Genomic DNA, 11146 nt, shown 5'->3' on the forward strand with positions numbered 1-11146 from the left:
ATTCAGCCCTCAATGAGCTATAGGCCCTGTTCTGGCCCAAGGCTCTAAAGAAACACTGACATCCTAAGAGCTGGGGGTGAGTAAATCCCCCCCAAAAACCTGACCACAACTGGTTGTCAGCTTCATGCTGCTTCAGCCTCATAACCACACATGCCTTTTCAGCTAGGAAAAGCTGACCCAGGGAAGTGCTGTTCCCTGTTTGCTCCATGAGTATTTTATGGCTTCATAGGCATTTTAAGATCCTCTCAGTTCTACACATTAAGCAAACACTCTAACAAATGGTCAAACACACAATGGTACCTTGATATGACACTGCTATTTGTGAAGAGTTGCTTTTTCAGACCAAAAAAAAAACAACTCACAGCAGAGTCCGAGAAATTGATTTATTTCCACTTGTCCTTAGGAGTTAAAGACAGTATCTTTTCTTTATAAAACAGTATCATGTACTATTTAGAAAATGATTACACCTTTCTTGTCTGAGCAGTTACACCCAGGTATGTCCTCCTGTCTGTCTTTTAAGGGTAGGTAGGTTGCTTGGTTTCTTTCTTTATGAGCAATCCTCAGAATGTAGCGTCAGAAAACATATATAGGTGAGGATAAAGTTACCAGCAAATGGATAAATGTTCCTGGATAATTATACATTAACAGAGGAACTCATCCACCAACTAGTGCTCCATCGGCTCCTCTGCCTTCTCCACGGTTTCTTCAACAGGTGGGACCGGCTTAGAGAGAGGGAAAAGAAATATTTTAGGGAGGCAGAAGACAACACTTGACAAATCAGCTTTATCCCCATTGGAGCACCACAAGTGGTAAATGCAGCTCGTGTCAGCCAACAGCTCACAAATGACTGTTATCCAAATTAAGCACAAGCAGGACACAGATGGTAATTAGGAGACTATGGAGGCGTCTTGCAAAGGGCGTGAAAAACACATGCAACATACACTGCTGCTGTAAGACAGTGAAAACTCGTACTTGGGCAGAGATGAGGAAAGGAGATGGCATTGGAACAGCCTGGCATTTATAAATCTAGCATTAATTGATTTAATAAGTATCTGAGTTACCAGTAAAGATTATGCAGTGTGCATATAGTAATTACATATTTTAAAAATTGCGTTCCCAGAACTCTGCCCCAGTAGTAGAGTTAAATTTATGTTAAACATAGCAGATCATATCTAATTACTGTCATTCAACTAAGCCTATTTATTCATATCTGAACCACTCACCTTTCTCTGTGGTCTCTCCTCAAGACCTTCTAGGAATGGTGCTACATCATCATCATCATAGATGGTAAACTCCATGTCTTTGCCCACAATTCCAATTGAAACATTCTGTCAAGCAAAGGGTTGGAAGCAGTGAGAAGCATTTTCCTGCAATGAACTTTGGCTTTACAGCTTTCACTTACAAAAGCTATCATATTTAAAAATCTTTTAAGCCATTCAAGGGTTTCAATTTCTTTCATTTTGTTTTCTATTTAATAACACACACAATTTCTCAAAACCACCTATTTTCATCTCATTTTGATTTTCAGTATTTTAAGACTTCTAAAAAACATGGTGAGCTAGGAATAAAAAAACATGGAAAATGGTAGATAATTGGATATAATTAGAATTTTCTTCTTCAAAGTTCCTCAATTCATTGTCAAAAGTTTGTGCAGCTTTGTGATGCTGCATGCTCTGTAAACTGTTGGTGCATTACCTTCACTCACTGTGATTTCACAGTCAAATGAATTGTTGACTGTGCTCACAATGCAATGCTGGGATTCTACAGCTGCAGGTAATGCATCTTAAACACTGATCAAAGCTCAAGAGAGAGTGAAGGCACCAAGGAAACAATGTCTTATTTAGTGAAAACATGGTTTTGTGAAGAAACTTAAATCTGAGAAGAACACAGAACAGTAGATACACTGGTGACTTGAAATAAAGATACCATCTACAAGTATTCAGCTTCAAAGCTTCAGTGCCAGCCATACTTCACAAGAATTTTGTCACAGTTACTTCCAAGTAACAATGGCAAAGGAAACCCAGTCCTTACCTTGGTGGTCAGATCCTGTTCAGCAGGCAGAGTCTCTCTCAGGGCTCGCAGACCGTGTTTAACTAGCTCATTTAGATTACCTTAAAATGGAATCAGAAAGACATTGACAAACTATATGGTATTACCTCTAGACACTCATTCCCCTTCTTCCTAATCCCAGCTGACAACTCCAAAATCAGCTTGGGTCACTTTGACTCCAAGACCTCCTTTCCTTTCTGAGCAGAGCTGGTTATAATTTTTTCCTTGAGAAACCAGCCTTCCCTTATATTTGAGGTCAAGTGCATCCATTTTTGACCACTGCCTTGATTCAAGTTTTTTTCCTCCAAGCAGGTATTCAATGGTTCCTCATCATTATCCCATACAAAAATAAATTTACCACTTAAAATGCAGCGCCTAAATACTTGCCCTGACATACTAACCCTGCTCTGCTATGGAAACACTTTCCCTGGGTTAAAAAGGATAGAGGCTCTGAATGTTTTTCACAGCTTTTCTTGCCATTAGATGAAATAAACACCCACACGTTAAGGCATGAAAATCTCAGCCACATTCTCTAAAATTTTATCTTTGTGCAGATTTACAGTTATGCCAAACTTGGCTCACAATATTTATCTTCAGCTCACTCAATGCAAAAGGATGGAGTGGCAGCAGGAGATAAACTGCAGAACTGATGAACACCAGTGGGCAGAGAGAGTTCCATTACTCACACTCAGTGAACTCAGTCATGTGCCTCTCCAAGTAAGTTCGTGCTGACTGTGAACGAGCACCAATGGACATTGCTTTGCAGTCAAAATAGTTTGCAGAGGGACAAGTCTGGAAGATGTGAGGGCCCATATCCTACAAAGAGAGAAGAAAGCCCCCACACAATATTAAACAAACATATAAATTCACACCAACTCTGCTGCTAGAGCACGAAATTTTCTAAAAGAATTTTACTTCATGGTACATCACACCTACATGTGTGCACAGAAATTTTATATATATTTGTATTTTATATATATTTTATACTGCTGATCATATTACTGTTCTTATGCAATTCCTTCAACCCTGTTGTTTAAAAAACCACAACAACAATTTAAAAAAAAACAAACAGAAACCTCTTTTTTTCCACTTTGCTCATCTGCAGCTTTTCAATGGACAGGATGGCTGGCACAAAAAAGTGTTTCTTTCTCTGTTGTACAAATTGCACTGTGCTTAAGTATGCTCCCTACTTCATGGCTTGCAGCAGGTATTTTACACACTTTCTGCCTTATCTACAAAAAAGTAGAAACTTGCTGTAGACTAAACCATGCCATCCAAAATTTCCTCCAACCATCCTCATGTCAACAATCTTGAGGACAGAGATTCTCTGTGTGCTGCATTAAGCAAAATGCTGTTGCTAAACAAGTGAGAGAGAGGCCAGCGGTGATTTCCACATCCACTTTCTTACTGGGAGTTTTTAAAATAATAATTTGCAAGCACCCAATTGCAATTGCAAAAATATTTACATAAACAAATCTCATCTTTGCACCTTAAAATACTCAGTAAGCGTAGGTAAGATTAGCTATTAGTTAACATTTCTGAGTTGTTTTAGAGTAAGATACAGAAAATTATTTCATTATTCAGAGAATTTTGACAAGTCTGCCTCTTCCATCTTTCCCTCTCAACATCTATTTGCTGCATAAAGTTTCCCTGAGCACATTTTCCTGCAGATCAGTAGCAGCCAGAGAAGCTTACTCACATCATAGCCTGCGATGAGCAGTCCTACTCCATAGGGCCTCCTGCCGTAGCGCTGAGTTGGAATCTGGGTTTCTTAAGAAAGCTAAGGAAACAATCTCAAAATTATATGATAATTACCCAAGAATTTTCCTAAACCAAGCAGAGATGGACCAAAATGCATCCTTATGGGATGTTCTCTGAAAGTATACACAAGCAGTGTGAACAAAGAGAATTGTCCAAAAAACTTTTTCAACTTTAAAGCTGTGATAGATGAAAGTCTTTTTATGAAGTGTATAAAAAAAGGATACTGCTTCCAATTAGTGACACTAGGCGAGAAACTGGAAGAGGTCTGTCAAACACAAATCTAGAATCCAAACACTCTTGACGCATGAAATTGCTAGGGAGCAAAAATATAAAAAAAGAAAAAATTAAAATTCAAATCAGATCAAAGACACAATGAAGTTTTGTCTCAAGGCTTGTCTGTTAAGGTAAGCATTTTTGTTTCAACTCTGCTCATGAGAAAAAGGGTCAAAGGTAATGATTTCATTTCTTTCCATGATTTCATGTCTACATGACCTATCATTGTTATTGAGAAAGCTGACCACAGGTTTGACAAAGTATAAACTGGGTATTTCAGCCATACAAATGCAAAGAAAGTAGAAGTTCACGCAGGCAACAGACGGATCCTCTGGAGAAATGGCAAGGTTAAACGGTAACATTGCTGTGTGACACTGCAGCAATTAAACTTATTTCAGAAACACTTCCCACCCTTTCTGATCAAAGTTGCTAAAAGGAAGTCCCACCTGAAGCCCACACAAACAGCACTGTAGGTCTTTAATAACTTTCTCAAATGTGTGTACACAGAAGCAGCTGCCAGAGGAAAAGAAGTGATGGAGTTTCTCAGACTGCTTGGAAACCCTATCACACTGAGGAAACCAGACAGGACTGTTTTACTTGTAACAAAACCAAAGAGCAAAATTTTAGGCCAAACAAATGAGATTTCTGCCAACTAGTTAAAAACTTGCCAGAATTTCAAGCTGAGGTCTTTGGCATAATACAACATTAAGCAGCAACTCAAGACTAATCCTTAGCAAAGCAGAAAATGTCATTTGCAATAGTCTGAATGAACTTTCCCTCGTTATTGCAGCACTGTGTATGTCAACAAGCAGGATACTCACCACAAGAGTCTTGCATCGGCAGTAAGTCCAGCAATTGAGATACCAATATGGTTGTCAACGTACAGGATTTTTTTCTGATGAGCTGCCAGCTCAGACTGTGCTCTCTATGCATAAAAGGAGAAAGCTATGAAGCAAACTGAACAGTCTGCCAAGCACTGTGGAGAAATCTGCTAACATTTATAGCAAGAACTGAATATGTTCATGAAACAATAAAAAAAAAATTAAATTTATAAACTTCTAACAGAAGACAAGAAAAACCTAATTCCACTTCAGTTCTCTCAGAACAAAAGAAAGAACAGACACTTACTCAAGTCTTAGGGAAAAAAAGGAATATATTTACTGCTTAATAACAAATAGAAAGAAAACAAAAAAAGAGGAACACATCTGTTAAAGGGAAAAAAAATCTTCTATGCATTTCCTTCACCATTTTGTGAAGATCTGCCTTGCATAGGTACTGGAAGTATTTCAGTCCACAAGCAAAGGGAACCTGCAATTGCATTTACATTTCATGTCTAAATACAGACTGAACAAAACTAATCTGCCAAACCAAAACCTTTCTATGAACATTACTGTCCCCACTGAGAGCAGAGCTCAGAAGTTACCTTGAGAGCCACCAGGACAGCATGTGTTTTCGACTTCAGCCCCACAGTAGCTGAGCCTTGTTTCACTGCTTCCATGGCATATTCTATCTGATGAATTCGGCCCTGCAAAACCAAGTGGAAGGTCGTCAATCGCTCTCTAGTTAATCCTCTGAATCAGTTTCCAATTTTGCATTTTCAGACCTTTGATTCCCCACCCCAATGGGGACGCCCACTGCATGACAGGTTAAATCAGCACGTGATTCAAAGACAGACAGAACTTCCAGCTGAAGTTGGACACTTGAATCGGCTTTGCTGAAGAAATGGGTCTTATGCAATTACTGTGTCTCACCAGCCACTCCCCAATAACTTCTGAACAAGTTATTGGCCAACTGCAGCCAAGTCTGAAACAGGAGTAGAGGTCCCAAAGAAAATGAAGTCTGTACAAGCTCTGCAGAGGTGGCCAGGAGCTTTAATGTCCATGTAACAGAAGCACTGAGGGTTTTCCCATTTTCAGCACTCCAGCCCATGTCAGACAGCCAGGACGGGCACTCCAGTCCTGCAAGCATGGACACCATGGAGCTGCATCCCATCAGCTGGCAGGGAGTGGAACACAGTAGCTGTTATGGTGAGTGTGCAAGGGATGATCTACAGAATACCACCTTCCCATAGACTGCTGGGGATTTTTGGCATAAGGTTTTTTATTTAAGTCTCCTAGAGAGACCCTAATGTCAAATTTCACCCCCTGTTGTAACTGGAATTTCAATAGCATAGGATATTTCCTGCCCAAGAGCAGCACTGAATTGCTGTGACCTGTCCAACATGAATTTTTCAGCTGTCAGGAACAATATGCAAGACTGTAAAAATGTGAAACCACTTCAAGTTTTTAAATCTCCTATTTCCTTTTCTTTACTAACATATTTAAAAACATCTCCCAATAAAGTATGATTTGCTCCTGTATAAACAGTGCCAAAAACTATTATGGCATCACATCACTGCCTCACCTGCAAGAATGCACGGAGTATCAATTGCAGCACAGTAGCAATTTTAAACGTAATTTTTTTAGGAAAAAAACTAATACTATTAGCATTTTCAAGGTAATTTAAGAAAAACATAGAAATTTGTGCTGTTGATATTTGGCAGTACCTGCTAAAAGTCTCAAGAGAATGTTGTAGTTTTTTAAGTAACTTTTAAAGTAGCAGATAAGACAAAAAAATTTAAAGTTTGTGATACAGAACCTGCCAGGGAAACACAATCAGTAAGAAGGATTAAAACAACTCAAAGGCACCTACACCTTCAAAGGCACCTACACCTATCATGATATTGACTGAAAAAAAGGGGAAATATTCAAGGTTGTCTTCATGGAGAATGGAAAGGCTGAACACTGTTGTACTGTACCTCACATGCAACAGTACTACATGATGAAGAATTTCAGTAGCAATACAAACCCACAAATTAATGATACACTAGCTTTATACTAATACAATTTGCTACTTGCATTTTAAATAAATCTCTAGTTTTGCTGAATATATAAATTGAGTCTTTTTCCAAGGCTCTGGTTTTCTGTACGTATCCTGTCTTAAAACAGCCCCAATGAGAGAAGAGGCAATATTAAACACCTCAGCTGAGAGTGTCTTTTAAAATTCCAGAATATTTACTTTCAACACAGGCTGTGTAAGTTTCAGAACACACAGTGTATGTTATCAGTAACAATATACAGTGTGAAACTGATTCAGAAGTAGTAACATTCCAAATTCAAATGCGAATCTCACTTGAACCGCCCAATTATAAACTAAAGAGTTTCTTTCCCATATTATCGAGTGGACAGAAGAGAAGTTAGGCAATGGCCTAACTTTGGGGAGATTGAAAGAGTTTCATGCTTAGTGTACCTTACTTACCAACTTATTGCAGCTCTGTGAAAGGATCATAGAGTCGTGGAATGGTTGGGGTTGGAAGGGACCTTTACAAGATCATCTAGTCCAACCACCCAAAGATGACAGCATCTCTTTTGTACCTCACAGGTACACTTAGAAAGCAACTGCCTTAAGCACCTGGAGGGGACAAGGCCCAGGTAAGCAGCACTCAGGATCATACAGCAGCAGCAAGGGGAGTGCTGAGAGCTTTCTGGACACCTACAGCCTACAATGGGAGAGAGGAGCAGCCTGCAGGAAGCTTCAGGCACCTGAGCACAGCCTTTGTGACTGTAATACCACTGCTGTGAGGTGGAGAAAATCCAAATAGCAAGTTAAAACCCCAGTGAGCAAGTGTATAAAGGTTTTACCTGCGGGCTCCAAACCGTGACATCATTGTCATACTGGTTGCGAAACTGGAATGAACAAAATAAAACTCATTAGTATCCCTAATAAGCTAACACAGTGCTCCTGGAGGAAACCTTGGTTGTTCCCACAGAATCCCAGCACTACAGAATCCTAGAATCAATAAGGTTGGAAAGATTTCTGATACATCAAGTCCAATGTGTGACTGAACACCACCCTGTTAACTAGACCATGGCACTGAGTGCCACATCCCTAAACACCTCCAGGGATGGTGACTCCACCACCTCCCTGGGCAGCCCATTCCAATAACCACCCTTTCTGTGAATGGGTTCTTACTCTGTTAAATTCCTTTTGTCAGGGATCTCTGGAAATCATCCAGTCCAAGCCCCCTGCCAAGGCAGGGTCGCAGAGCAGTGACACAGGAGCACATCCAGGTGGGACTGAATGTCTCCAGAGAGGGAGACTCCGTGATCTCCCTGGGCAGTGCTCTGCCAACCTCAGGGCAAAAAAGTTTTCCCTTATGTTGAGGTGCAACTTCTTTTGTTTCAGTTTATGGCCACTGCTCCTCATCCTGTGCCAGGGCACCACTGGAAAGGGTCTGCCACCATGCTCTTAGCCTGCCTTTGAGATATTTGTACGCATCAATGAGATGCCTCTCATCCTTCTCTCCCAGACCCAACAGGCCCAGCTCCCGCAGCCTCCTCACAACAGAGATGCTCCAGACCCCTGCGGAGATATCCACACGCATCCCCACAGGGCCTCGGAACGCTTTGTCCCAGCACGGAAGCAGGGCCCGCTCCCCGCTCCCGTTCGCTCTCACGCCGGCAGCCAGGCCCAGTCCCGCCCGCGGCCCCGCGTGGCCCGGGAACTGCTTACTCACGGGCCCGCTCCCCGCCGCCCGCTCTCCCGGCTCTCCCGCGCCGGCTGGGCAGGCCGAGCAGGCGGCGGGGGTCCCCTGTCCCGGGCCGAGAGCCCCGGCCCGCCCCGGCCCCCTCACCATGGTCCTGCGGGCCGGCGGCGGCGGCGGCTCCGGGCGGCGCGGGGCAGCGAGCGCTCCGGGATGCGAGCGGGCAGGCGGCGCCAGTCGCGCCCCGAGTCATCGATGGGCCGCGCCTGCGCTCTGCCTCTGAGGCGGGCAGGCGGCTGGCGGAACGCCGGGTTAAGTTACCTAATTTGTTTTGTTATTTTTAGGCTTTCTGATGAATAAAGAAGTTCATTTGGTTCGGAAACGACTTCCTTTGCTCGCCGTTTTTGCGTGGGAACAGGATGTATAAGCACTTTATTAGGCGAGCTGCGGAGCTTTCAGGCCTGGCGGAGCTGGCAGCGAGCGCTCCCTCAGCCTCGGCTCCAGCGCCGCTCCCCAAAAACTCCCTACGGCGCGAGGGACTCCCCACAGCTCCGTGCACGGCACTCCCCGCAGCTCGCACAAACTAATTCACAGCTCCATTCACCCCGCCCACGGGCACAGGGCCGCACGCAGACATTTCCTCTCCTCTCGGCAAAGCCGCGTTAGTTTTGATACAGGGCTAAGCCACGCCAAGGTTCCCCATTGTTCTCCGTTTGTGCGGCGAGGAAAGCCGGCAGCCAGGATTTTAGCGATAAAACGGCAGGATTGTAAAAGCTTCGCGGAGAATATTGGTGATTAGCTGCGTAAATGAAGAACTTTTGGAAGCTGTATGAACTGCTGTAGGTTTATTAAATAACAACTGAAGTATTTTCCCGAGTAATCTGTCGCCCTTTATTAGACGGATAGAACGAGATGTAGCCAAACCCGAACTCAGCAGATGTCCAGCTATTAAACATTTATTCCGAAGGGAAGGGGTTGGGGTCAGCAGCAGGCAGCGGGGCAGGACACGGAGTTCCTGCTGGCCCAGGCTGCACAAGGGCTCTGTATTCCCAGGGCAGCCGCGCAAGAGGATGCCGGAGGCAGGAATCATCTCCAGAGCGGGGAAATGCTTACCGTGGGAGGAAGTCATTCACTTCCTTCGGGATGCTCCTTCTTGCCCTTTAGGCTCAGGACGAGACCGCTACAGGCAGGGCTAGAGCCAGAGGGTTGGAGGTGTGTTTGTGATTTCACCTCAGTGCGCTGATGCTAAAGAGCACCCAGCGTATTCCTCATCCAAGTGTTTGAACCGAGGGTGTATGTGTCGATTCAGAAGGTGAGAAAGGCAAAATCAACAAGGCAAAATCACATAGCTCCTTTTCAGATAACAAAGGCATCACACCAGAAAGGAAGTATTTTGCATATATTATGAATTTAATTGCAGAGCGAAAAAGCGAATGACGAGCAGCAATCAATATATTACATTGAGATGTCACAATATAAAAGAGTACAGGACTGAAAAGTAAAGCATAAAAGAGTACAGGATTGAAAAGTAAAGCTAAAACTGTCCTCACATTTAAATGAGCTACTTATTGAAAAACCTAAGTTGGAAGAAAATAATGTTTTCTCCCTTTCAATTTCACAGTTGGCAACCTGATGACCAGGATGACTTTGGAGCAATGAATACACAATTGACAGCTGTATGAAAACAAGTTCAGTGCCCAGTAGTGTCCAAATTAAATGTAAGGAATGGTTAGGAAGGAGAACAAAACATGAAACATTGCTGTGCCCCTGTATAAATCCATACTGCATCTGACACCGTTGAACATTGGCCATGACTCTTGTTTCCCACCTTGAAATGATGTGGCACTGGGAAAAGCAGAAAGAAGGATTCAAATTATGGATAGCTTCATATAAAGGATGACAGTAAGGAGTAGAAGTCCTCAGTGTAAATAGCAGGAAAGGCTTTGAACTCCTGCCAAATCACAGCTGGCACAGAGATGCTGAACAGATTCACTGCTTCTCTCTGTCCTGCAGTGCTGGTACAGGGTGCCATTAAAAGCAGCAGGTTCAAGCCAAGCCAAGGGGGTACTTCTGGGTCTTGTCATACCTGTGCTGTGGAAATCTCTGCACCTGAACACATCATGGGCTTTTGGTCATGTATTGAGGGATTCACATTGGAGATATTGGACAGATTCACAGACTAAACAACTGTCCGAGCCACCAATGCTGCTGCTGCAATGTTTCAGCTGAGTGCAGCAGTGAAAGCATAGCTAACCTAAACCATGCATATACAGTCTCAAGAGAAACTAATGAGCCTGTTTTATTCTATGCTGTGTTTCCAGCAGAGTTATAAACAGCATCTGACATCTGAGCGATGACAGGCATTGCTCTGCAGAGATTAATGTACAGCAACTGAAAGGCAAGGCCATTATGCCTCTGCTTCTGCTGATTCACGAGAGGAAACAACATTCCTGCAAGTCCTTTTTTGGGATACCACTCACCATCAGCCGCATTAACCCCTGTGTGCTGTGCTTCTGTAGTTAGATGGAGTATTTTGGCAAA

General features: G+C 43.0%; 1 protein-coding gene across 3 annotated transcripts; it reads right to left on the reverse strand.

The window, feature by feature from the left end:
• Positions 1-368: 368 nt before the first annotated feature.
• On the reverse strand, positions 369-8852 carry PSMA1 (proteasome 20S subunit alpha 1). Of its 3 annotated transcripts, none has more exons than XM_039707565.1 (10): positions 8756-8852; positions 7764-7808; positions 5507-5608; positions 4905-5008; positions 4035-4123; positions 3749-3819; positions 2736-2865; positions 2032-2111; positions 1224-1328; positions 369-722 (listed from the first exon to the last, which is right to left on the reverse strand). In XM_039707565.1, exons 1-10 carry the CDS (start codon positions 8756-8758, stop codon positions 666-668), a joined length of 786 nt encoding a protein of 261 aa, XP_039563499.1. In that variant the 5' UTR covers positions 8759-8852; the 3' UTR covers positions 369-665. The 3 variants fall into 3 exon arrangements, with proteins under 3 accessions (XP_039563499.1, XP_039563497.1, XP_039563498.1); XM_039707563.1 differs by having other exon boundaries at positions 8639-8773; XM_039707564.1 differs by lacking the exon at positions 8756-8852 and adding an exon at positions 8465-8626.
• Between the last annotated feature and the right edge of the window lie 2294 nt (positions 8853-11146).

The sequence above is a fragment of the Passer montanus genome, unplaced genomic scaffold (assembly GCF_014805655.1).
Source record: "Passer montanus isolate IOZ18808 unplaced genomic scaffold, ASM1480565v1 scaffold2, whole genome shotgun sequence".
Taxonomy (NCBI): Eukaryota; Metazoa; Chordata; class Aves; order Passeriformes; family Passeridae; genus Passer; species Passer montanus.